The sequence below is a fragment of the Triturus cristatus genome, chromosome 4_1 (assembly GCF_964204655.1).
Source record: "Triturus cristatus chromosome 4_1, aTriCri1.1, whole genome shotgun sequence".
In the NCBI taxonomy this organism is placed as follows: domain Eukaryota; kingdom Metazoa; phylum Chordata; class Amphibia; order Caudata; family Salamandridae; genus Triturus; species Triturus cristatus.
Genome location: NC_140585.1, coordinates 477040172 through 477067747, shown reverse-complemented (window position 1 = coordinate 477067747; position 27576 = coordinate 477040172). Strand labels below are relative to the sequence as shown.

General features: G+C 44.5%; 1 protein-coding gene across 11 annotated transcripts in view; it reads right to left on the bottom strand.

Moving 5' to 3' along the window:
* The window catches only part of PIK3C2G (phosphatidylinositol-4-phosphate 3-kinase catalytic subunit type 2 gamma), a 2048585-nt gene that overhangs the window by 1054394 nt on the left and 966615 nt on the right, over nt 1-27576 (bottom strand). For all 11 annotated transcript variants that reach the window (XM_085652678.1, XM_085652687.1, XM_085652677.1 and 8 more), the window contains 2 exons: nt 18013-18135; nt 1752-1883 (listed from right to left, as the gene is read on the bottom strand). In XM_085652678.1, coding sequence (XP_085508804.1) covers nt 1752-1883; nt 18013-18135 — 255 coding nt within the window. The remainder of the gene's footprint in view (nt 1-1751; nt 1884-18012; nt 18136-27576) is intronic.

Sequence of the window (27576 nt, the reverse complement as noted above, 5' to 3'; positions counted from 1 at the left end):
GCCACACAGCCTGCAGGTTATCATACCTGTCTCTTTTTTTACCCAGTGTGGCTTCATATCCAGCATCTGGTGATTGCCTAGTCCGAGTCGCACAAACTGTGATTTTATGTGGTGCACATACCTATGATAAAAGTAAGGTCCCGATTACCAGTTTGGCAGTCCACGCGGCAGGGGCGGTCTCCCGACTGCCCTATTACGATATTGGCGGTGGGACTGCCACAGCTCTGCTGCTCCCATCCTGGGACCGCCATTTCCTAGTGCTGTGGCAGCGGTCAGGAGACCGCGGTGGTCCCACCAAGCATATTAAAAGTTTCTTCTCTGCCACGGTATGAAACTATAGCACCGAGGAAACAAAGGTGGCCCTATAGGGCCACCTGGTGTGTCACGCCCTGTGGATGCACACAGGGAGCACAACATTTGCTCCCCTGTGTACATGCACATCAGTTCCTGCACGGCATGGACATTTCAGTCCATGCTGTGCAGGAATTGCTTTTGGTGTTCTCATTGCGGCGCCCATTTTCACAGGACTGCCATGGAAACATCAAAAGCAAATCCAGACAGACGGGAGGAAACTCCTAATCTGGCGGGCGGTCTGACCATGGCTTTGGTGATGCGGGCCTGGCTTCTCAGCGCCAAAGTCATAATTGGGCCCTTAGTGTTAATGACCTGCCAAACGTAAGCCCTCTTTGCAAAGAGGGCTTCATTCTCTTGTAGGAAAGCGTCTTGCTCATATTGTTAAGCTGTTTCATAAAACACAATGAGTGATGCCCCAACCTCCCATAGGTAAGTAGCTTGAAGTGATTGTAAAACTTCAAAGAAACCGGTCGAAAATTACTCTAGAGTCTTGTTTGTTTATTCGCAACCAAACTCGTGATGCTAGCAAATTTTCATCCACCAGCTTAAATTTATAGCTCTGTGCCAGTGAGGAGAGTTCCGCATACAAGGGTGCCTCATTTGCATGTATGAGAATCTTGTTTTTGATTTTTAGTTACTCTAATTGCAAAGCAGAGGGGTGTTTCTTGCTCTATTTGCTTTTGCAAATCTGTGGACATGAGGCGGTATCTCCACACTACTATTCAGGAGTTCAAATGCATTAAAATAAACTTCTTATGAGGGCCATTGCATCTGAGAGAGAGACTACTGCTTCCATTCCTGTTCAATTTATGTACAACGCTATTGTGAACTAGTCATAAATATTTAGTGTCCGGAGTGTTCAGTGTTTCCTACGTGCGTCCCAGTCAATGCCATTTGTTATAATGCCACACCTTTGCGATTTTACACTAAAGAGTCTTCGAACTGACAATCATTGTGAGAGCATATAGGGAGAAAGAGCCGTGGCCTTGGCGAAGGGTCTTTCGACCCTTTGTTGCTCTGCCTAAAAAGTCACAGCGGTTTTGCCTAAACTCCCCCACGACAACAAGGAGCTCATCTGGCGCCACCGTCCATGACCTGGGGAGATTTTAATTAAAGCCCGACTGGCAGCGTGTCACACCAGAGCAGGAATCACCCTCTCTGCGAGGGTCTTCAGGTCGCCGTGTGACTGCGCCTGCACACGGCGCGGCCGAGCAGGGTTGCATGCCGCCGTGTGTTACAGGGCGGCGCCGGGGGAGCTTTAGGCCTGGAGGCTCCATTCGCGTATTGTCATGATAAAAATAACAATTGTGTAAGTGAAACTAGAATTTCTATTCGACTTGCATTTAAAGCTTCAATCTTGCAACACAGTTACTCATAATTAACACAATGTCACCTACTCGTTTTGATAAAGAGGCTGACTTGTCCAGCCCAGGGTGTGCGCAGTCTCTGTGTCCACTCCAGTCCCAAACAGCTTTAGATTCAGCATCGTCTCAAGAGGAAGGCTTTGTACATGTACAGGAAAGTCGAATCTGGAGGAAAAAAACATATGTTGGACCTTCTAAAAATCGCTCTATGTGGATTCTGTTTCCGCAGTTTTATGTCTAGACTCTAGACTCGATTAGTATGATGGCTTACGTTAGCTTTACAGAGCCCCTGTGTCAAAACATCGTTCGACTGTGAATTCAATAAACATATTCCGAAAAAGCATAGGTTGTTAAGCGGAAGCACACACAGGGAAGGGGTAAGGCAGGGTCGAAACCATTTTTTGCAGCTAAGTAGAGCTAGAGAGGGCTTGAAAGGGGCTAGCACTGAAGGATGAGGATGGGGCAAATTATGTGGCTGGGGGTCGCTATGTAGTGTTGCTCCTTTCCCGATGGGTGCATTTTTGTGTAACAGAACAGTAGTTTAATACGTGTTTAAGCTTTGCTGGTAAGTTGGCACGGACAAGATCAGTCGAATGAACCTCAAATGGCAGATACTTGGCAGGGCGCTGAGGATCAGGTCAGTCAGTATGCTTCTTGACTTCCTTGTTAGAAAATACAAGTAGATCTAATGTCAATAGTGACCCCACTCCCAGTGAAACACAGCAAGACTGGATGAACAAAGAACATCTAAAGAAGTGATGCCAAAAAGCAGGAGAGAAGATGTGGCCTAATGGTAACAGCTGCCGACTTTCGCAGTGGGAACAAGGTGAGAGGAAATTTCCCTGTGCCTGAAGAGAGCACAGAAAATCTGACCTTATGTAACGCACATGGGCCTCGTGTAAAGTGCTGTAATGGCCCTGGGTCATGTTCGTGCTATATACAATCCTTTTTGCAACATTAGAATAATGAAAGTCTGGAGGGAAAAGCCATATGCTCTAATCTACACCTAGAAGTCTGCACGCAGTTCTTTGATGACAGTTATCAGCTCACTGTAAACTGCAACTAACAAAAGGAAGTCTCTGACAAAAGCAGTAACCCACTGACCTGTTTACATTACATTCACTTTGTGATCTGCATGGTTCATGTTCTTCACAGCAGGCATATTAACCCTATGCGCTACCTTACCATGAATCAAAACTTCCAGAGTCAAAACCTTTACTAGACAAAACTCCGATTTCGCCTGATATAACTTTAATCACAGGCGTTCTACTGACATATTAATTATTGCCTAAAAATTGCTCGAATCCAGGAATGTGGCAGCAGGTGCTTTTAAGCACAATATAAACTAGCAAACAGGCGCCCCCATGTGAAGTCAGGACCCCCCTAGAGCCGGCCCTGTTTAAGGTAATCAATCATGTTACAGTATTTTAGAAAGTAACTATTGTAACTAATGTGTGAATGTGCAACATGCTTGTAAATGTGGCCTATGTTCTACTTGTGGGTTCTGACTAAAACTTACCCCAATAATTTCAGAGGTAGGCATTACCTAAAGCCTGGTAGCCTATAAACACCTTCTCCGAGCAGCTAAGAAAACCTTTTTTGCCAACCGAATAAACTCCGCTATAAATTCAGCTAAAGAACTTTTTAAAATAGTAATCAGCTTGGCATACCCGGGCACTCCCAGTATCCCCTCAAGCCAGGAGCTCTGCGACAAAATAGCTAGATTCTTCTATAGTAAGGTGGAGGCTATTTTCGCCACATTTAATGGGCCTACAACAGATGAGAAATTAGATGTCGGAGAGAGATACAAATTACGATCAGGCTCACATTTTAGTTTTGATGAGTTCGTACCTTTACTTATCAGTGAGACTTATAAGCTATTGATGTCTACTAAATCAGGCTCTCCTTACGATCCATGTCCAGTAATAGCTTTAAAGCTAGCCCCAGAACCAATTACGATATCGCTGACCACGATCATAAATGCCATGTTTAAGGAAGGACATTTCCCCATAGCATGGAAATCCGCATCAATTCTGCCTCTACTTAAGAAACCCAACCTGGACCCGAAGGATTCTAATAACTTTCGACCTATCTCGCGTATCCCTCTGCCAGCTAAACTGGCCGGGAAAAGTATGAACGCACAACTTACTACATTCTTACGGGAAGCTCAAGTATTAGATCCAACCCAATACGGGTTCAGAGCAGGTCATAGCACGGAGTCCGCGCTGTTAAAATCTACAGAGGAAATTAGGGCCGCACTAGATCAGGGAGGCAAGGCCGCATTGATCATGCTGGACTTGTCCGCGGCCTTCGACACGGTCCATCATGATTTGTTGATGGACCGGTTGTGGGAATGTGGAGTACAAGGCAAAGCATGGGAACTTCTGAAGTCTTTCCTTTCGGACAGAAAGCAGACAGTGTCTCTTGGCACATTTTGTTCCAAACCGTTTTCTCTGCCCTGCGGGGTGCGGCAGGGCTCCTCTCTTAGTCCAACACTGTTTAATGTATATGTTTCCTCACTTACACCTTTGATCAGGTCATTTGGATTCGATCTGACATCCTACGCAGATGACACTCAGATTGTGGTGTCTCTGCTACCAGGGCAAGAGAGGGGGACAGAACTACGATTTCATGATTGTATGGATGCAGTGGGTATATGGATGTCCCAGAACTGCTTAAAACTCAACTCAAGCAAGACGGAGGTCATTTTGTTTGGCAATGCTCCCAAGTTCTGGACCCCAAGTTGGTGGCCAGCTTCGCTGGGCTTACTTCCAATCCTCTCCAGGAAGGTAAAAAACCTGGGAGTTTTGATTGACGGTAGGCTTCAGTTTGAAGACCAAGTCAACTCAGTTGTCTCGGCTACCACATTTGCCCTGAGAACATGTAAGAAAATTCTACAGTATCTTCCAAAGGAAAATCAACGCACAGTAGTGACCGCATTGACTATGACAAGCCTCTACCTTAAGGAGCGTCTGCTGCATAGACTACAACTTCTACAGAACTCGGCCGCCAGACTGCTCACAGGGACACCTAAGTTCGACTCGGTTTCTGGCGACATCAGAAGACTCCACTGGCTGCCCATTAAGAAACGGGTGCAGTTTAAGTCACTTTGCACCGATTTTAAAGCTCTTCATGAGACTGGCCCAGAACATCTGAAGCAGCAGTTTCAGTGGTATGTTCCAAATAGACCAGTGCGATCCCTAGGAGCTAAATTGGTAGCAGTCCCAAACTTCAGAAAAAACAGCTGGGGAGGCAGGAGTTTTCGGGTGGGAGCAGCCAAAGCTCGGAATGCCCTCCCATTTCAACTTCGAAATAGTATGGATCTCATGGCTTTTAGGAAAGCCTTAAAAACCTGGATGTTTAATGTCTAATATGCGGCCTTTTGGTGAGCTCTTTGGGAGGTTCTTTGTAGACAGCGCCAGGACACCTTCGGGTAACAGTTTGCGCTTTAGAAATATTATAACATAACATAACATAACATAGCATTACTGCAGTAATTCACCCAGCATTTCCATGCCTTATTGTGAAATACTGTATGTGCTAAGAGCTATTGCACAGCGCTTTCTGCTGTTAGACCTGACATCATTGGCATGGTAGTTCCTCAATCAATCACGTGTTTGTTAAGCGCAACTACTCACCCGTAAGGGTCATAAGGCGCTGAGACGGGGGGGGGGGTAGGTTCCAGGTCATCAGGGAGGGGGTCTGTCGAAGACCCGCGTTTTGCGGTTTCTCGTGAAGATGGGGAGTGAGGTGTCTGAGGTGAAGCGGTAGGGAGTTTCAGGCTCTGGCCGCAAGGAAGGAAAAGGAGCAGCCTCCCGATCTGGTCTTTCTGGTGCGGGGGACCATGGCGTAGGAGAGCTGGGCTGATTGTAGGGCCCTTTAGGGTGCGTGGAATTTGAGTCGGCTGTTCAGGTATGCTGGTCCGGTGTTGTGGAGGGCTTTTTGTGCGTGGGTGAGAATCTTGAAGGTGATTCTAGCCTCGATGGGGAGCCAGTGGAGTGTGCACAGGTGCTGGGAAATATAGCAGTGTCTTGACAGGTTGAGGACCAGTCTTGCGGCGGCGTTCTGAATGATTTTTAGCTTGCGGGTCAGGTGTTTGTTTATTCCGGCGTAGAGTGCGTTGCCGTAGTCGAGTCTGCTGATGACGAGGGCGTGAGTGACGGTCTTTCTGTGCTCAAGGGGGATCCATTTGAAGGTCTTACGTAGGAGGCGGAGGGTGTGGAAGCAGGAGGATGCGATGTAGTTGATCTCCAGACCTTTTGCTTTCACTCCCCTGTGTTTTTTTAATTTGTTGGCTTTAGGACTCTCTGTACTTTACCACTGGTTAACCAGTGGAATCGTGCTTGTGCTCTCTTCCTTAAAGATGGTAAAATTGGCCTACACTTAATTGCCATGTTTAATTTACTTGTAAGTCCCTAATAATTTGGAGTACATGTTCAGAACCCAGGGCCTAATTAAATGCAACTAATGGGCTGCATCACCCATTGTGACCACCCCCCCCCCCTAAATTAGCTGTGTAAAACATGTCTCAGACCTGCCACTGCAGCTTGTAGTGCAGTTTTAAACTGCCATTTCGACCGGGCAAAATCTTTTTTGCCAGGCCCATACCTTCGTTTTCAATATTTATACATTACCCCTAAGGTAGACTCTAAAGGCTCATAGGGCAGGGTGTATGGTATTTAAAACGTATGCCATGTGTACTTCAGTTTTACATGTCCTGGCAGTGAAAAACACCTAGAATCGTGTTACACTGTTGTAAGGTTATCTTTCACTTAGACTAACATTGGGTAACCTTATTACATTTAAGTTTTAACTTCAGTTTGGGAACATACAAAGAACTGCTTCATCCACTCATTTGAATTTTAATTTAAAACCCTCTATAATGGTAAAGTTGTATTTTCAGTTACCATTCTGATAATGCCACTTGTTGAAAGTTTGTATTTTTCTGCCTAAACCAAATGTGTTTTCTGCCAGTGTCCATGGTCATATGACTGTGAATGGCTTTCCTGTTCAGTGGTGCATACTCCTTACAAACATGGGGACAAAAGAGTTTTCAATGTGCGGGCAGAGTGTTCCTCTCCTGAGTGGAATATCCTGGGAGATTGTATTCTGCCTTCCTGAGTTGAGCTTCAAAGGGTAATCTCAGGGCTAACCCCACCCACTTCCTGACTTCTAACGGCTGCCTGTGATGCCACTGACAAATGCAGCTCACACTTTGGCTTGCCTGGTCTTTGCTACTGAAGACAGTTTGGCGCCAAATCCAGGAAAGAGGAAAGTTTAGAGAAAAGGAGCATCCCCACCCACAGACTGGCAATGGGTACTCCTGTGGCAGATTCATAAGAAGGATTAGTCTGCTGTCTGAAGGAAGACTAGACCTGCTTGCCATTAACACAGGCTTCCCAAAAGGGCCAGTTGGCTGACCTGTTTGAGTCAGGGACACAAAACGCTTTCAGAGACCTCCTTCTACCTGCCCAGTTGACCAGTATCAAGCGGACCTGCCTGAGCCCTGCCGCTGGCCTCTGCTGGATTGAGTACTGCTCTCTAAGAGGTCCCCCCTCAGGTCCTGGACCTTTGGCTGGCATCAGAGTGTACTCCTTCAGATTAAAATCCAGAAGTTTGCACTCCTTTCAACAAGAAGCATATTCTTCACATCAAGAAATGACCGTCCGCAATAACTGGCAAGCCCCAAATATGACCTGCTCTTCACATATGCAACAAGCGTCCATGACCACAACAACCACCACATTCCCTACCGACAAGAAGCTCCAACAATGACCAGCTCTTTGCACTGCCAGCAGCCGCCTGTATTGACCACCAGTGCAAAGCTCAAGCAGCGACTTGCTCCTCACGCCAACATTGACCTCCTCACAGCTCTCATCAATGCAAAACTCCAGCTGCGGCTCCGTGTATGGACTGGGACTTTGAGAAGGTACAACCTCCATCAGTGCAAACCTAAACCCTGTATCTGACCCACGCTCCATCACGGTTGTCCTGAGCATATAGCTTTGACTCTGTCCAGTGCGACCAGGTAGTCAAGAGTGGCGCTTTGTGCTTTTCAGCACTATTTTCACCTGAAAGCTTTATAAATTCTTTTGATGTCTGTTTATTTATTAAAATTAACTCTATAAATCTAAATTGGTCTGGGATTTTTCTTGTGTTGTATTGTCACTCTAAGATCGTTTGAGTGCTGCTTAAGTACTTTATACATGGGGGCTTGGCTACGCTGTGCAGCGAGATGGCCTCACTGTGAGATGACTCTGCCGGCCCAGTCCAAAATCCGCAAGTAATCCGCTCAAAGGACGGGGGTACCTGGCCACAACAACTGAGAAACTGGAGAGGACCCGAGAGGGATACGAGCGCAAAGGTCACTTGGCCACGAGCGACTCCACTGCAAAACTACGAGCCAAAACACAGCCCGGGCCTGTAAGCGGCCTAGTCACGAGGCAGTGACACAAAAGCCCGGGGCTCACGTAGAAGCCTGGCCCACGGAGGACACGAGAGGCGGTGGAAGCCAAAACAGAAACCGCAAAAGAGGTGAGCTGCATCAAGAAACGATTACAGTGTCCTTCCACATTATCCGTCCGCTCGCCAGTCATCACCCCAGACAACAGTGGTGAGTGATCTAACTGTTGCCGCAGGGGTGCCCACAAGAACTGACAAACTGATAGAGCGGGAAAAGCAGAGATCCAAGAAGGGGTTGCCCCGCATCTTAAAAGTCTGCTAACGGTTCAGGGGACATAACGCGCATTGGAATCCCAGATCCAGGACACCGCAAAAGACGGCTGTGGCAGCATCTATAAGGTGCTACAGAGAGCTGAGAAGCGCTGCAGGGGCGGCACGCTATGGGGTTTAGAACCACCACATACGGTCTTAGTGGGAACAAAAGGTGCAGTAGTGAGGTGGAGACACAAGACGCTGAAGGGGTCGGGACTGAACACAGTAAGGCCGCCCATGACACACGGGGAGGCAGTAAACGGCTGAGAGACGCTCGGTGGCAACAACGCCGCCATTTTGTTGAAACGTAGCGCAATGCCGGCGGGCCGAAGTGAGCCATAGGAGGCAGCGGCTTAACAGACAAATACCTAAAAAGCGCATCGGGCCCCAGAGGTAGCACCAACACGCTCCTCCGAGCTGGGCAGCACAACAGCGACCTGACATAAAAGGGAACTGCTGCGCCTAAAAGACCACAGCTACAAAGTAGAGCACAAAACTTCCAAGGGCCCACTGAGTCGAGCCGACTCGAGAGTGCGAACAGCACAAGAAGGAGAACACAAGAGCGGCTGAGGTGCTGAGAGGGTGTATGTGTACAAGTGACGAGCAAAGGCTAGGAATACACCAAACAGTCACATGGCCAGTAAGATCCATCTGGCAGGGTCGTGGACACATCACAAATTAAGGCAGGGGATAAAGTATCACTAGACTGTTTGACACAAGTGTGGACAGAGACTGTGCCAGGCCAGTATCGGTAAAGACCGTGGATACCACCGGAGCAAAGAGCAGACGGCGGGTGGGGAGACTTGGGGAAGAGCTCCAAGAAAGGCCGCTGCTCACTAGAGAGACAATGGAGAAACCGGACTCTAGACAACCCTGGCTTCATTTTGACAAAAAGCTGAGCAAACAAACCGAAGGTGACAACATCGTGTTGGACACTGCTGAAGACGCAGCTGCTGGCCCAGTACCAGATGAAGACATCCGCGCCATGTTTAAAGACCTCAAAACAAGCATACAAGAGAGTGGATCTAAAATAGACACGCTAGCCGAGCACATGGACAGAATAACGCAGCGAGTAGACAAGCATGAAAACCATCTAGACACCCTTGAGAGGAGAGTCTCGGAAGTAGAGGACTGCCAAACGAAGACATGTGACAAACTGCTGCAAATGGACGCGGTATTAAACGTCATAAAAAACAAGAACAACGATTTGGAAGCCAGATTGCGTACGAACAACGCACGCCTTACAGGAATTCCCGAATCAACAGATATAACGAATATGGAGAAATACATAGAAATCATGCTGAAAGAGCTGTTTGGATCTGAGCTATCCGAAATGTTTTTAATTGAACGAGCACATCGTACTCTGGGCCCCAGACCCCCACCAGGCACACCAGCACGACCCATCTTGGCACGTGTACTAAATTATCATGATCGTGACACAGTTTTATGATTAGCCAGAGAACGAGACTCCCTTCAATATCAAGGCAACGGAGTGTCGCTAAACCCAGACTTTACACTACAAGTACAGGCCGCACGCCGGGAATTCCTTCCGGCCAAAAAAATACTCCAACAGCTTGGTACCAAATACGCTCTGATCTACCCTGCAAAGCTGAAAATCCTAGCTGTGGACGACCCACCTTCTTTATAGACGCAAAAGCAGCTTTGAATTATGCTAAACAGATGGCAAAAGACGAGAAGCAGCGACCTTCGGACACAGGTCGATTGCACAGAGAATAACCTAAGCGACAATGAGTTCAGGACAATTAGAACGAGATCATGATCACGCAGATAAGTGCGCTGTTACATGCCTTTCTCCTTTACAACAGATAACTGTATCTGAATCAGCCAATGTAGAGACATTAATTGGGCAATGGACGGTAAGCTGGGGAAGTCAGTTATGAGGTTCCATTATTGATGACTTACGTTGCCCACTGTGCCTAATGACCCCAAGTCTTACACTGAGCGCTCTGCCACCCTGCGAAACCTGGCTGGGGTGTTCGCCGGCGGCCCCATGCATCCCCGAGGGATGACTCCCATATATTCCCACTGTTCGGGAGAACTGTTGAAGTTGTTTGAGAAGTCAAAAGGGGAAACACAACCTGATTGGGGGGTTGGTGTGGGAGGTGGGAAGGGGAAGGGAGTTAACTGTTATATGTTACCGCCTACAGCTATATTTGAAGTACGAACATGGGGATGGCAATCACACTTCTGCACATGTTTGCACATTTGGATAGTAATAGATGCCCATAAGTACAGGTTATACGATACACCACAGATATGCACCTTACAGACTGGACACATTGACGACGCCCTCATTCAAGTTTCTCCGCAATGTGTAGAAACGCTGTGACGACGCTTAAATGTCTTACTTGGAATATACGGGGATTGAACGACCGTAGAAAAACAAGATTAGTACACCCTTACCTGACCAGACGCGCAGTGGATATATGTTTATTGCAAGAAACGCACCTGACAAGCACGTCAGCGGCTATACTGGAAAACAACAGATGGGGAGAGATAATCAGTTCTGGATACTCAAGTTACTCTTGTGGGGTAGCGGTATTGATTCGAAGGGGCCTGCATTGGCAGACACGGCAAACAATAACAGATAAAGAAGGGATATACATCCTGGTAAAGGGAGAATTACACAACAACCCAACAGTAATAGTTAATACCTATGGTCCCAATTTAGATTGCCCCATATTTTTTTAGCAAATATGGAGAGAGATCCAAACGCTGGGGGATGCAGCAATACTGTGGGGGGGGGTGACTTCAACATGGTCCTATCCATAGACGTAGACAGACTAGGAGCTTCCAGAACGCACCACCTGCAGGCAGCCTCAATGTTAAAAGATATCATCGACGACTTGCAACTAATAGATTCCTGGAGGGCATTACACCCGAATGACAGAGAGGGAACATGCATAACCCACCACAGAAACACATGGTCCAGACACGATTACTGGCTCACCACAAAAGATCTGCATACTTGGGTCATCTGTGCAGTGCACCATCCACATACATTTTCGGACCATGCACCAGTACAACTCGCACTGAACATACCTAAATCATATATACAGCCCTTTGGCTGGAGATTCCCATCAGGTGCCTTACTAGATCAGGTATTTAGAGAGGAACTCATAAAATCACAGACTACTTTGAAATAAATGAAGGCACGGTAGAGTCTTCGGGGACCCTCTGGGAGGCCTTTAAAGTGGTAACCCGAAGTGAATGCATAGCATTGAAAGCTGGAGTGCTTCGAGACATACGAAACACTATTGCACGATTAGAGGGAGAGATCAGAGACCTAGAGCGTAAATATTACACCACACCTTCTCCTACCACATTGGCTCACATCAGAAGCAAACTAACAGCATTTCAAGAAGAGGCAGACAGAGAAACTAAATATTTGCATAAATACACCCAAGCACGTAGATTTGGGGAGGGGTATCGACCAGGGAAAACATTAGCAGGTCTATTACGTAAGCCAAGAGGATCGGCCTATATTACTGGACTCCAAAACCTGGACGCGCCACCCTCACGAACGCCACCAGAAATACTGCACACAATGACACAATTCTACAAGACTCTTTACACCTCTTAGACAGACCCATCGGAGACCGACATTACAGAATACTTGGACACAATAGCACTTGTATGGTTTAATCACTGGCACCGCGAATATATGTAATTGCCAATTACAGTTGATGACATAAGAAAAGTAATTAATAGCATGCCAGCTGACAAGGCCCCAGGTGCAGACGGCCTGACTGCAGCCTTTTATAAGGAGTATGAAGATATTCTCGCCACAAAACTTTTGCAGGTTTACCAGGAAGCACAAGATACCGGACTGCTACCACAGACCATGCGCGAGGCCACAATAATTACCCTGCTTAAAGATCCAACCCAGCCTGACTCATACCACCCATTATCATTGATAAACCTGGATGCCAAGATTTATGCAAAATTATTGGTGAACAGGCTGAAGCCCCTGCTTCAGTTTATAGCACTCCCTGACCAGTTGAGATTCATACCAGGCCGCTCGACGGCGCATTATCTGTGTACCTTATTTGCTCTTTTGCACTATTTGGCTCCACATGTGCAAGCCATAGCAGCCCTACTAGACGCCACCAAGGCGTTCGATTCCCTGGAGTGGAAATTTATTTTTACAATACCTGCGCGCATGGGACTAAGTCCCATTTTCCCGAAGCAAATCCAATTATTGTATACCGCTCCCAAGGCGAGAGTTAGGATGAACGGCCAAATATCAGACACATTTAACATAACGAGGGGAATGAGACAAGGCTGCCTGCTCTCGCCGCTTCTATTTGCAATTGCTATGGAGCCCCTAGCGGCCCACCTTCGACAACACCACACACAGCGGAGTATCAGATTCACCTCTATGGGGCATACTTATATCAATATATGCAGATGACATGACGGTACATCTAATAAACCCAGAAACAAATTTTGCGCCAGTGATGACGGAACTGGTGCGCTATGGAGGCTTAACAGGTATCCAGATAAACTGGACCAAATCAACAATACTGCCCCTGACAGATGGCACTACTCCCTTTGACACAGAATTCCCAATACCTTGGGCAAATGGCCCGATTAGATATTTGGGGATATGGATTAGTAGAGATCTGCAGGAGCTGTGGACGGCCAATTATGGGAGAGCAATTGACTGGTTGGAGGGCAAGGTACACAGATGGAGGAGTTTACCGTTGTCCCTAGCGGACCGAATAGCAATCATGAAGATGGTTATACTACCAAAGCTGCTGTACCTCTTTGTAAATATACATATGCCCCTAAACACACACTTACGAACTAGCATATTGGACTTGATATGGGCCGGTAAACAGCCCCATATATCCTGGACTATCCTAACTTTGCCTTTCACGCAAGGAGGCCTAGGAGCCCCGGACTTCGAACTGTATGCATACTGTTCACAAGCGCAATTCCTCCACTATTGGCAGCATCCCACATCATACCAGCTGCATGTAGCGATTGAACTGGACAAAGTAGCCCCCCTCACATTGAACACAGCACTCTTTCAACAATACAAACGCCCTCATCTAGAGCTAGACAGCGTTGAAACACTTAGATGGGTGTGGCAAGGGATAACAAAAAGGGCACACCAAAAAGTTCTATTTGCGCCATCCATGCCGATAGGTGGAAACCCACTACTACCACCTCTACTAGATACTGCTACCAAGCAGAGGGAGGCAACTCACGCACTCTTGAAAGGCAACGATCTATTTCCAGATGGCACATTTATTACAATACAACAGATGTGCACGGAGACACCGCCCACAGCACTAGAAATGCTGTTATACTATCAGATCAGAGCAGCTTGCAAGGCCAGATATGATGACTTTCCGCAAATACCCCCCACACTTCCGGCACTGGAAAATATAATTTCAGTGCCATCATCCGGTAAACTAACTACACGCCTCTACAGCATTACGCAACAAGAGTCTCTTATCACTGCAGCCCACTCAAAAACAGACTAGGAGGAGGATGCAGACATAACCATAACAGATAAACAATAGTCATTCTTTTGTACCCAACTAAAACATTTATCGCCGAATTACAGACTTCGATTGATTCATTATAACTATCTGCATCGATTATATCTTACTCCAATGCAGTTACATCGCATGGGGCTACACCCAGACACGCAATGTTGGAGATGTGGCTCCCAGAGAGCCACCTTTATCCACTTAGCATGGGAGTGCAGGCCGATAGCACAATTTTGGTCAGAAGTCTTTCATCATATCGGACAAATGGCAAATTATCCCATGGTATGCTCTCCGTTGATTGCGCTGCTGGGTTATGTTCTCGAAACACCTAAGGGAAAGATGAAACTCATAGCAATCCTGCTGCTCCTAGTCAAGCGACAGGTGGCAATACATTGGAAAAAGAAGATGCCCCCAACTGTTGTAGAATGGGTGAAAAATGCTACCTACTGCAAAGACCAATTGTCGCATTACTGGGAACTAATGCCCAGCAGGTCCCGTCCAAAGGATATATGGGAACCATTTACAGCCTGGTTGGGCACCAGGGGCAGTGAAGCGTGGGATATATAATGGAAGACAGGACTACAGGGCTGAAGAGCTACGTAGGTGGGCGGGGATATGGAGATGGCCATGGGCCACGCGGGTTGAACTGTACCACAGTGCTGAGGAGTTTGTTGATGGGGACGGCAGTTCCGAGGCCCCAGTACCATTGCAGACATAGTAACTTGTACAAGGTGCAAATAAATGTGTATAAGTATGATAAATGTCAATGTTAGGCGGAAGTTGTTTTCGTTTTAGTTCCTGTTCGTATTACTGACATAGAAGCAGATTAATAATGCGCATGTAATATCCTTCTCAACTATCATATTATTGTATGAAAAATATGTGCAAATATGTGATTTTGTCGCTATATAAAATTTCAATATTTTTTTTTTTTAAAGTACTTTATACATTGCCTCTAAATTAAGCCGGACTGCTTTTGTGCCAAGCTACCAGGGGGTTAAGCACAGATGTATTTAGTGACTTTAGTGCTTCACCCTTACAAGGATTGCGTTTATTATTCAATTGCGACTCTCACCCTATCAACTAATAAACCAATTTCTTACAACCATGAGCTTTCATTGCAGTTGTCAAAGTCGTTTTTGAGGAGTACCTCTGTAGGTTCAAGCATAGGAACTGTGGTACTACTTGTCAACTTGTGATAGTCCAAGCAGCTGCAATGAAAACAGTAGAAATACTTTGCAGAAGATTGGGAATGTCATGTACTGGTTATGGGTAACTGGTTTGTCAATCCAAGGCCTCTAACCTTACTAAAGTGCATTTTATAAGGAATTGAAGAGTCTGACACAATTGCAAATGTTTAATCAATATTTCAGAGGAAAAGTATATTCTTTTTGCTTCCTGCGTCCTTCAATAAAATGTGATTCATAGGTGTGGAGCAGGTAGCTTTATAATGAAAATAAACATTTCTGGAAATATATTGATATGCCACCAAATGTTAACTGTAGGGTAGAGTATCAATTGATTATGGTTGGCGGACATAAAGTTCCCATTTGCTGGAAGGTCTGGAATGCCCAGTGGCTATATCATAGAAGACAGATGTAGAAAGTGTTATACACCAGGCACATTCTATTGGACATTTAGTTTTGTTTGACAGGAAGCCAAGCCATTATAGTGTTTTGAAGGTAAGCATGATTTGATTACAACATTATAGTTGAACATGGGCCAGGCTGGCACGTTGTGAGCCAGTTGCAGCTAAGCAAAATATTTTAAAGTAACCCTGTCTTGCATTGCATTTGTCAAGCTAGAGGTCTTTTATGAAGAATCATCCACTGAGAAATGTTTCACAATGACAGCAGGCAATTATTTTTGACACATTGGGAAAGAGTTGTGACTACCAAATGACCCTCCCACATTGCATGCAGGACATCATTCTGGCAGTTTGTCACTTTGTGGGGATCCCTAGATCTCTCCGATTATTTCAACTTAATCTGTGTTTCAGTGCTCAATGTGATGTGCGCTCATATTGTGGAGATTTGAAAGAAAGCCAATCCCCAAAGAGACCTACATGCAATGATAGGGATGTAAGAAAATGTTAGCTTGACTTACTGATTCAAACATGTCTGCCTGCCACACCCTCAAGCAAATGCAGATGTATTAATCTAAAGAACCTGCCTAAATCTTCCCAAACTCATTTTTGGAATTCCTGTAAATTGTAATGTAATGTTTAGAGGATTATACAGTATGTGTTTTTTTATTTATTTTTGATCTCCTGGTTTTTTAATCTCAGATATGAATGAGGCCCCTTACTATAAACGTTTGTTTGAATGGTGTCTACGCAGAAGCAGACCTGTCACAGATGGGAGCTATGTAGGCCTTACAATTTAATTGGAAAATTAAACAAAATGTTCTTTGTTTTTGACCGAAGTGTAAGCTCGTAGCATTTTAACCGTATTTACAATTTTGGTAAAGTGAAAACTAGTTAAATATCATCTTGGAATAGCTCAACATAGAAAAGCCATTGACTTTACATTGTTGACCTAGAAGCATTTTTATATATTTTTATCTATGTGATATTTCCCTAACCAGCTCTCATGGGGAGAGGATATGGTCTCACGGCTAAACTGCCGACCTTGGAGCTGAGAAACCAAGGTTTGAGCCTAGGAGTCGATTCCACATCCTGTGATTCTGGTCAAATCACTTAATCTCCCTGTGCCTACCAATAAAATGAATGCGTCCTTGAGTAACGTAACAGGTGCTCATGTAAAGTGCTCCAATACCTTTGGGTCGAGTTTGCACTATATAAATGTGCAACAAAAGAAAATGAGTTTTGACCTATCCCGATGGGCCCATTTAATTATTATGCTCACCAGCTAGACGTTTAAAGCCTTTAGTAAAATAATTAGCCCATTTGGGGGCTTAACCTTCACCTGAATGAGGAATGAGATGAGGAAGGAATCTTCATTGGCTGATTAGCTTCCATTCTTTGCCAAGCCTGGACATATCTTTTGCACAGGGGCAATGGGAGGGCACCCAGAACTCTGTCACTAGTCATTCCTTTTGAAGTCTTGAGAGGAAAGAAACCAGTCTAGGGTGGGCAGAATTAAAGTAAAGGGTGAAGCATTCCAGAAAATCAATTGATTTTCCAATCTAGAAAAATACCAGAATGCTGAGAAGTGGGAGTGCCAGCCTGTTGGTTGCTTCCAGGCGATGGGAAATTACTAGATCTCTTCCCCTCGACATTAAACCCATGCAGGGGGCCAGAAACTTTCAGAAGATTGGATCCACACAAGAGGAAAAATTGACTGGTTCGGGTGGCTCTTCTTCTTCTTGTACACTAGTGGACTGATTCCAGAGCAAGTGGCACTAGCTCCCCCGATCACTCTGGGGCACAGTAGATGGTGGACTTGCTGGGGATACTGAAAGAAGGGACCTTCTCCCCCCCATAGAAGTCGGTGAAATAGTTTTGGGAAGAGGTGCCCTGTTGCTGTTACCAGAAGTAATCGGGCCAGAAGACTACCTAAACCTGGGAAAGGAGGGAGGGTCCCCAAAGCATATTGCACAAAAGATAAGAATACACAAGGTGAAATTCCTAATCATTTAGAAGCCAAGAAGACATCAAATGACACTCTTATTATATGGTGAAAGAAAAACGCATTTTGATCCAGCCACAGTAGTATCACCTTCTCCAGATTTGAGTTATTTTACTCCAGTATTAAATTTGCATGGGAAAAAATACCTAGAAGCAGTAGAAAATTCCTAAAGTTAAACAGTTAGCTCATCACTTAACGTGTCTATTGTTGTTTTTGGTTGTAAACGTACACTTAATGGTTTAAACTGAGATTATCCAAAATGTTTAGGATCATGTTTTAGAACAAGTTTGATTTTAATAACTTCTAATTGTTCGTGGCGAAAGAAATGCAATCCTGCCAATTTATCAGATGATGTGGGTCGCTTCAGGGTGCATAGAATATGCCAAACAAACTGAGTTAGGCTATTTTCCTGTATATAAAACTTTATGTAATGCAAATCACAAACAATATTAGCTATGAACTCACCTCTCGTACCAAGTCACTGAGAAAAATAGTGACTTTTCAGCTGGTCTTTTCCTGCAGTACTTTACTTGACATAGCTTCTTTCCAGCATAGGATAATGAACAGGAAACAGAAAAATCTTTATACCTATAAAAAGAAGGCAACAATTAGCATGCAGACTGGTGAGAGGTTGCATAAAAATTGAAGATCACAAAGTACCCAGTTCATAAAATACCAGAAACAGGATTCCTAAAAGAAGTGCTCACACATCTTGTTTATGACTGACTTAACACTCTCAATAAGGTGTTGGTGATCAAGACTATGTAGTTACATTTTTAGGATTGACAGAAGACAAATTAAATGAACTGGAATACAAAAACAAAAATCCCTATAAAGTGTGACTAAAAGAATAAATAACAATTAATCTAATAACATTCAAAATAATGTAAAAAATCCTTTGATTTTATGCAATTTTTTAAATTTGTATTCGACATAAGAGGAATACCATGTACGAGCAAATTAAGACACATTATTATTGGAAAGGAATGTTACCATGTAATTGGTAAATAATGCTGTACTTGCACAGCTGATAATCGCATATTGTATATTTTATACTGGCACAATCATATATATATTTTTTGTTTTTAATATACTTCATGACAGTTGTAATCTTTCCCTGTGTAGTTGGTTGAGGGGGGCAGGCGCTTAAAGAATAAGCAATCACTGCCAGTTCCTCCATTTTTGCGAGTGCCTTGCAGTGATAAGAGATGGATTAGCCTTGTCAGCGGGAGGCCCAAGAGGAAGCTTCCACTGGGCACTAGGACCTGACCAGAATTAGATCATTTAAATGCAGGAAGAAGAGGGAAGGGTCAGGTGGCCTTCAGGTGAGAGAGAGAGTACTGAAATTAACAGGTCGCTAAACGAAGCAAAGGCCAAGCAGAAAGCGTCTCTTCAGGCCCTTGCAGAATTTCAGTTGTTCACCACATTGAGATGTGCTATGGGGCCTTTCCAGAGAATGGAGTCCAGGTCATTTGGCAAAGTGAGTGCTTAGAGACGACGCTGAAACATGTTCACCCAGATGTACGAAGGAGGAAAGAATTAACACTGTCCATTGATTGAATTAGGATATGCTCAAATAACATTGTGTGTGGCACCAGTTTCATTAAATGGGCTAACACTGAGTGGTGGGCTGCAAGAAAGTTTGCCGCATTTAAACAAAACAGCAGATAGAGGTCATTGTTCCCACCTCATGTGGTCTTTGTGACGTACAGGGCTGCAGCTTTAAATGTATTTATGGTGTGCATCGTGGTGAAACTTACATCCCTTGAAGTGCTTTGCCATAATACCCACGCTTCCACATGGCAAATACCACCATTTACCGGCTGTGCATCGGTTTTCAACAATGCGTGTTGGGTTGATACGCACAACCCTCTTTTGAAAGATATTCTAGGTGGCAGACACCTTATAGAAATTACCTGAAACAATTTTTATTCCTATGCACCTCTTAAAGCTGTGGGAACAACAGGGCATACGAAAATATTATATTTATTGGGTATATTTTTGACATAAGCAGCGGATTGTCAAATTCCGTTTGTTTTAGTTTCTCCTTTATTTTATGCTTTACAGTTAATGTACTGATCATCTTTCGTTCCTTTTTTTCAGCATACAAGGCATATTAGTTTTATCGATTCTTTTTTTGGTTCACCATGGAATCCGCTCCTTAAATGGGCAAATGGAAAAAGGCCTTCGGGCATTATGCTCCATATTTGAGCCCAGTAGGCCAAGACATTTTGACAACCTTCCTGAGTTATGTGAAGTAGGGGCAACATTTAAACACATTTGGCATTTGCATGAAAAAATGTGATTTTATTTTTTCACGAAAGTCGGTATAGTACTGGGGAGACGGAACTTTGGGAAGCTGTGCAACAGGAGCTGAATCAGCTGAATTCTAGAAAACTGAACTTTAAAAATTAACCGCCACGGGTAATTTTGGTTCTTGCCTAGAAGAGCACATGTGAGATCCATTTAGGTTACATTGTCAATTACAATAACATCAAAGGGAGGGAGAGGGAAGGTATCACTCTTGCACCCTTTGGTAAACTATTCATAAACAACGAAAGAGTGACTAAGAAAAAGGAAAAAGGACAACAGTGTGGGCAAAACCAAACGGATGTAGTAGAAGAACCCTCACTCACCAACCTAGTTGGTGACCTGCTTCATCATCGGGTTCCCACCAAGGAGGCCGAGTGCCTCCTCGGTGTGCTGCGATGCCTGAGTTACAGCGGAGCTGGTTTTTGAGGGATAGGTGAATGATAATTTTAAAAAGTAAATGGTTTTAACCAACCACAATTTTAATCAAGGCAAACCATTCACTATTAAAATCAATTGTGACGGACTAGAACTAGGTAGGTTATGATAACCAAAGAACTGTGGAAATATGGATTTTTCCGGTCAGTTATGTCCCCTATCTTGGACCCCAACGGTTCTATGTGCATGTCACAAGTACATGTATGTTCCCTCCAGTTCCAGTTATGAAGACGCAAATACATGTGCGTCCACCGTTAACATGTCCTCTTTCAGATCCGCCATGAATGGGCCGGATATTCCATTCCTAAGTACGAAAGGCCACCGCCTTTATATGGTTCACTTATGCCATTTTACAGTCCAGGCAAGTAGGCCCTGATTCTGTCATCAAGCTTTTCTTGCCTTCTGCCTCTGAAAGATCCAGTCTGAGCCTGCATCTGTGACCATGAACTTTGTCTCATTCTCTGCGCAGCTCACGAAGCCTGACATCAGCCTGCTGCCTGCCAAAAACTGTATTTCACCTTCGGAAATTATCTGCTCCGCTCGCTGCCCAATGCATTCCTGTCTAGTAGCTTAAGTAAACATTCTGCCAGCTACCGAGCAAAGGCCCGGCTTCTCTGTCTTCATGCAAATAATTCATAGCCCTGTTACTATGGAAGATTCCGCCCTCGCATCTAGTATAGACACTTAGACGCACTAACAGTCAGTATAGTCAGTATGGAATAAGATTCCACTCGAAGAGACCTCTCTTTTGGATAACTTAGTTCTTTAAACATAGGATGTTAGATATGATTTGGGATTAGGTTGACTTGACCCTCCAGACTTCTGTCGCCATATGTAGAGCTAAATGTCAAGTCCCCTTCACCCCCTAGTTGCACGCCAATCACACGTCATGCTGCTGCGCGCGCATTTCTGCCAAGTATTTCTGCTGACATTGCGAAATTCTTTCATGTGACCATCCTCTTATGACATCACATCTGATGACGTTCTGTAAACACACCCAGTTACGCCTATCTTTGCCACGTATGAATATATTATCTCCACTATCAATTGTTACGCCTCTTGTATTTGCTTCACTGTAATGCTTATTGTATAAAAGTAATTGATTGTCAATAACGTATGTACTTCACTTCCTGAACCTTCGTGGTGATGGAACCTGGAGCAACCGATTATAATCGACCTCTGGAATAAAGCCCATTCCGAACCTCTAATACCACGGATTCTGCCTCTTATTTACTGAGCTATTTTATTATGTTTCTGTATCAAATTAAGTCCCGGTAATTAAATTATTTACCACAAGAATGGCGCCCGAACAGGGACACTTTCTCATCTCACGCGCCGGCGGTGCGTTGCAGGCCCGGTCTCCTGCCACAGCTGGACGGACAACAACGCGTACCAGCAGGATTTCCTGTATCTCCCTCCGGTCAAGCGGGGGCGACTGAGGCTGCGATCAACACCCAGACGAGGCGGTGAGAAGTGCGAAGTATCCCGACCAGAGCCTAGCTGAGAGAGCAAGATCCGAGGTATACAGAGGCCCACCAGTTTCCGAAGTCCCAAGTCGAGTCCAGTGTCCGAAGTGTTCAAGTCGAGTCCAGTCCGGTTCAAGTTCAGTTCAGTTTCCGAGGCCTTCCGTTTCGAGCTACCCGGTGAGTACCATTACTGGGGAGGCGTTCTGGCTTGCACATAAGTTGTGCCGGTCCAGACGGGTTTGGGTACACAAATCCGGTCTGCACTGTTTCAGCAGTGTATCTGTACTGTTTAGCAGTATATCTAGTATATCAAGTATATAAATTCAGAATAAGTCAGTTAATGTCGAGTATTATGTTTTAGTGATTAAGTTTTTCCTAGATCATCGTCATCATCACCGCTGCTCATTTTAAATGATAAATGTTAAATGTATTGATACGTCCTGCATATTGTGGTATGAATGACTGTTCATTATTGTGTTTTATTGTATTAAGTTTGTTCAAGATCAAGTAGCAGACCAGTTCTCAATATGCCGCTCTTTTCGAAACTAAGACAGATCACAACTAGAAAAGGGGTACTCGAAGAAGCTGTTCCCATTCCTCCTAGGGACACTCCAGGGTACTTCATGTATCATAAACATGGCCTAGACGCCATATTGTTTCTCGATTTATGGGTAGACTACACTAAGGAATTACCAGAAAGTCAGAGGTGGCCCGCAGCTGGGACCTGGGATGCAGAGTGCATCGTGAAAGTAGAGGAAGAATTATGGAAAAAGAAAGCTAGACAATCACAGAAAGACGCCATTGAATTATGGCGTAAAGAATCACATAGACGAACAGAAAAAGCACGTAGACAGGAAGAGAAGAGTAAAGAAAATTCAAATGAAGTCCGAGAAAATCTACTAATTAAAGAAGGTGCACGAGTGAAATCAGAACAAGTAGACAGACAAAGAAATGCCCTTATGAATGGTATGTATCCCCTTCTGGCTGAAGGATTACCTAAGGCTACTCCAGGGGTACCAAAAGACTTGCCAACCCCATTATTTCCAATAAAGGTACATCCTAAGGGGCATCCTAGAACCGCAGAAGATGTTTTTCTTTCCTCATATTTAGATGACGCAGCTCCCGAGTATGCTAATCCCGCCCCACATAGACCGCCTGCCAGGGAGGTTCAACGCCAAGATCCAGTACCCGTATCCCTACAGCAACAAGTTCTGACACAAGTTCCGGCAAGCACATCTGTTTCTGCATCTGTCCCCACAGCTACTTCTATAGCTGTATCCACACCTATAGTTGCTGTATCACGTTCAACGAATCCTTTCACACCCGATACCCCAGACGGGGCTACCGGAGGTGCTACCAATATCTTTTCTACGCCACCTAGAATAAATAAACTTACTTTTCAAGAGTCAGCACATCCACGTACCCCCAAACTCATAAATGCCCGCACGCTTAAGGAACTTCTAGTGGATTGTAGATATGACCCTGTGCCCGGCAAGGAGGACGAAATGATCCTGGCATCATTACGTATCAGACGAGCCACGGTGTATTTAGGGAAGTTACCAGGAATGACTATGCATCTAGACAATATATATCATTATGTCCAAACAGGGCGAGATTCTGAATGTATTAACAGAGCTATGGAATACCAGAAAGTGGAAATACAGGGGGAACTGTTACGTTTCCTCATAAATTGCGTAATCAGAAATCAAGACCGACCGGGGGTAGATCCGGAAATAATGCAAACTCTTACTAGATGGAGCCAGAATATATCAGAAGGGAGACATGATAGGCAAAAATGTATAATAGCCATGTGCAGAAAGATCCGTAAAGAAATAGAACGCCTACACGAAGAAAGATTAACGGTAGACCAGTTTGAACAAAACGAGGAGGAAGAAGGATCAGGACTGCCCACAGGACAGTCAGGAACCATAGCCTATGTAGGTAGAGGAAAATCTTGTAATAGTACTAGATGTCTTACTGATCCGATACGTCCGATATGTCTAGAAAATAACAGGAATTTTCAAACACCAATAATAAACATAAGGTCTAACGAGCATTCATTCCAAACCGCTGACAAATTACTGCGAGAACGAAGGGGTTATCATTTTCTTGATTCTATGGATGAACAAGAATTAGCGAGGTCAGCCGTTCATTGGATTGACAGTCCCGGAATGTATGGTGATAATACAATAGCCCACACATTTTTGAATCTCACCCCAGATGAACAGCGTTTAGCTGGGATTTATATGATTCAACAACTTCTTATACTATATAAAAGCCAACATTCAGATCCTGGTCCCTTACCTGATATATTGACTGAATTACTCACGAATAAATGGAGAGGTTCAGGTACTAAGCTAATTAAAGAAATACTAGAATCAAGAAAACAGTACATTCTTTTTATATGCCCAGAACATGTCTCACTGCCCACTAAGGAAAGAACCACGTATTACATGGACAGACAGAATCCCTTACGAGAAGTGCACCCAATAAAGGGCGAGGACAATCAGTTTAAACGTGTATATGTATATACGCCCATATCAAAAATAGAATTGTTAGAAATGAAGAAAGTGGTACCCAGTCATGACAAAGACCCAGCGGGTTTCCACCGAGAAATTAAAGACATGTTACTCATGGGAGAGTATACCTATCCCGACATTATGACAATATTAAAGGTATTAATGCCTGCTGGCATTTATGAAAAACTCAAGGAAAAAGAGTGGGAGGTGGGAGACCAAAAGATAGAGTGGACAGCATTAGAAAATGAAGAAAAGGCCCGAGGTCCAGGTTCGGGGCTTGGGGACAAAACTAAAGCACTGCCAGGTTTACTAGTACAGGTACTGCCACGTTTATTAACTACGAAAAAGGAAGACTGGGGTGCAATCTCAGCCTGTAAACAAAAGCAAGATGAAGACACTAGTGATTTCTATGCCCGATTCGAAAAATGTTTTGGTATAAATAGTGGTATAAAAGCAAGTAGCGAGTCATACCCACATCTGTTTGTGACAAAATTAGTTGAAAATTCTTTGCCCCAAGTGAAGAATACAGTATTAAAATTCGAGAGTACATGGCAAGGTAACACTCCATCACAAATGTTACAAATGTTACAGTATCATCACAATAGAATTAGAGAGGAACAAGATCATGAACAAAGACGCATGAAAGACACGAAAATGAAAATGCTAGTCTCCCAGACAGTTCCAGCTGAAGGACATAAAAAGGGTACGACACATTCTGGCGATTTAGCAGGACCTGTAAAAGGGACATGCAACTATTGTAAACAACTAGGTCATCATGTACACGATTGTCCAGTCCTGAAGCGTAATATCGCCACGGGTATTACAAAAGAAAGACCACGGCCACTTAGACAGGATCAGAATGAACAAGGAGCACCGCAGCATGCACAGGCCATGCCAGCTCCACAACAGTCTATACAGTTTGTGCCAGCTGCACCAGCGCTGCCTGTTGCTGCCACACAAACCACAACACGACAACTGTACCAGACCGCACAGTATGACTATCCTGATTATCAACGATATGCATGAACCAGCCTAGAGAGGGAAGTTGACTTACCCCTTATCGAGATCCCTGTAGATCAAGAAGGACCTTATGTGCACAGTGAATTATTAGGCCAAGACAGAAAATTTTTACTCGATACAGGGGCAAGTCGAACAACTATAAAACGTAGTGAAGTTCCAGGGGCACCCCTCTCAGGCTCACAGAATATTTCCCTTGGTTTTTCAGGAAAACCTATTGTTAATGAAGTGTCACAACCTCTTCCACTTACGATAGGACCTTTGACCCGAACTACAGATTTGTTGCTTACTAAATCATGTCCAGAAAACCTGTTAGGAATAAAGACATTGAAAGCTCTAGGAGCTATAATATGTTGTTCTCCGGAAGGAGTAAGATTGTTTTTACGTGATTTTAAAGGTCATTATGTGTCTAGAGACATGGATCCCCGATTGCAGACTTTACCTACACATCTATGGGCACAAGGCCCTACTGATGTTGGTTGCATGAATATTACACCATATCGAGTTACACTAAAGGCAGGAGTGGTACTACCACGAATGCGACAATACAAGTTACCACCAGATGCTGTAGTGGCTTTACTACAAATCATTGACGAGCTCATTGCCCAAGGAGTGGTTGTAGAAACAGACTCCAATGTATGTAATTCACCGATAATTCCGATTCTCAAACGAACAGATCCGAAGGCCCCGCCAGTATATCGATTGATTATTGATCTGCGCGAATTAAACAAGTGTATTGTGCCACAATTCCCTGTGGTCCCCGATATCTCATCATTACTGACAGCTATTGATTCCGAAGCAACATTCTTTACTGTAATTGATCTCAAAAATGCCTTTTTCAGCGTCCCAATAGATCCGGAAAGCCAATATTTGTTCGGATTTAGTTTAAATGGACGTAGCTTCAAATTCTCACGCGCACCTCAAGGATTTACAGAAAGCCCCAGCATCTATAGCCAAGCACTGAAACGAGAACTCGACAGTATCCACATGCCAGTTAACACTGCCTTGCTTCAATATGTCGATGATCTGCTGATCACCGCCCGAAGCGAACCTGAATGTGAAAAAGCATCACTGACGGTTTTACAATTTCTAGCCGAAAAGGGGCACAAGGTGTCCCCTTCTAAGCTGCAATTCTGTGTCCAGCGAGTTATTTACCTTGGTCACTCGCTGTCCAAGGAGGGAAGGCAGCTTACACCGGACCGCATTCAGTTAATAGCTAACATGCCAATACCCAAGACACAAAAGGAGGTGCGGGCTTTCATAGGCCTCACTTCATATTGTAGGCAGTGGATCCCTCAGTATGCATTTCTAGCAAAACCACTCATTCAGTTGACAACACAGGAGGCAGCCACATCGACTGTTCTCCCTTGGACTCAGGAACACACACTAGCTTTTGAAAGCTTAAAGAAAGCTCTATGCCAAGCACCTGTTTTAGCAACACCATGTTACAGAAAACATTTTACACTCTTTGTTACAGAACGAGAAGGTACTGCCTTGTCAGTACTCACACAGGAACAAGCAGGAGCACACAAACCATGTGCTTATTTTTCTAGTACATTAGATCCCGTAGCTCAGGCTCTGCCTGCGTGCCTGAAATCAGTGGCAGCGACAGCTTTAGCAATCAGACAAAGCGATGCCATAGTGTTAGGACATCCATTGACAGTACAAGTACCACACGCCGTAGAGGTTCTTGTGAATCGAACGCAAACACAACACTTGACTATAGCGCGACTTACAGGGTATGAACTAACATTGTTTCAGCCACATATAGAAATCAGACGTTGTAACACATTGAATCCTGCCACACTTTTACCTGTAAATGGAACAGACCCATTAGCCCACGATTGTATTGATGTTATTACAATCACGACGAAACCCAGACAAGACTTGACAGATGTCCCATTGTCAGATCCAGACCTGACGTTGTATGTAGATGGTTCATGTATGAGAACAGGTACAGGAGAGTTAGTGGCCGCTTACGCAGTCACAACAGACACTGAAATTATTGAAACCAAGTGTATAAATACCTTGTCCGCTCAAGCAGCAGAGCTCGTCGCTCTGACACAAGCCTGTATTCAAGCCACAAATAAGAAAGTCAACATATACACAGATTCACGTTATGCATTCGGAGTCGTACATGACTTCGGCGTGCTGTGGCGAGAGAGAGGTTATTTAACTTCTCACGGTGCCCACATTCAGCACGGACCCCTCATTCATGCTTTATTAGATGCAATACATTTGCCCATTGCAATATCGATTATGAAATGCAAAGCTCATAC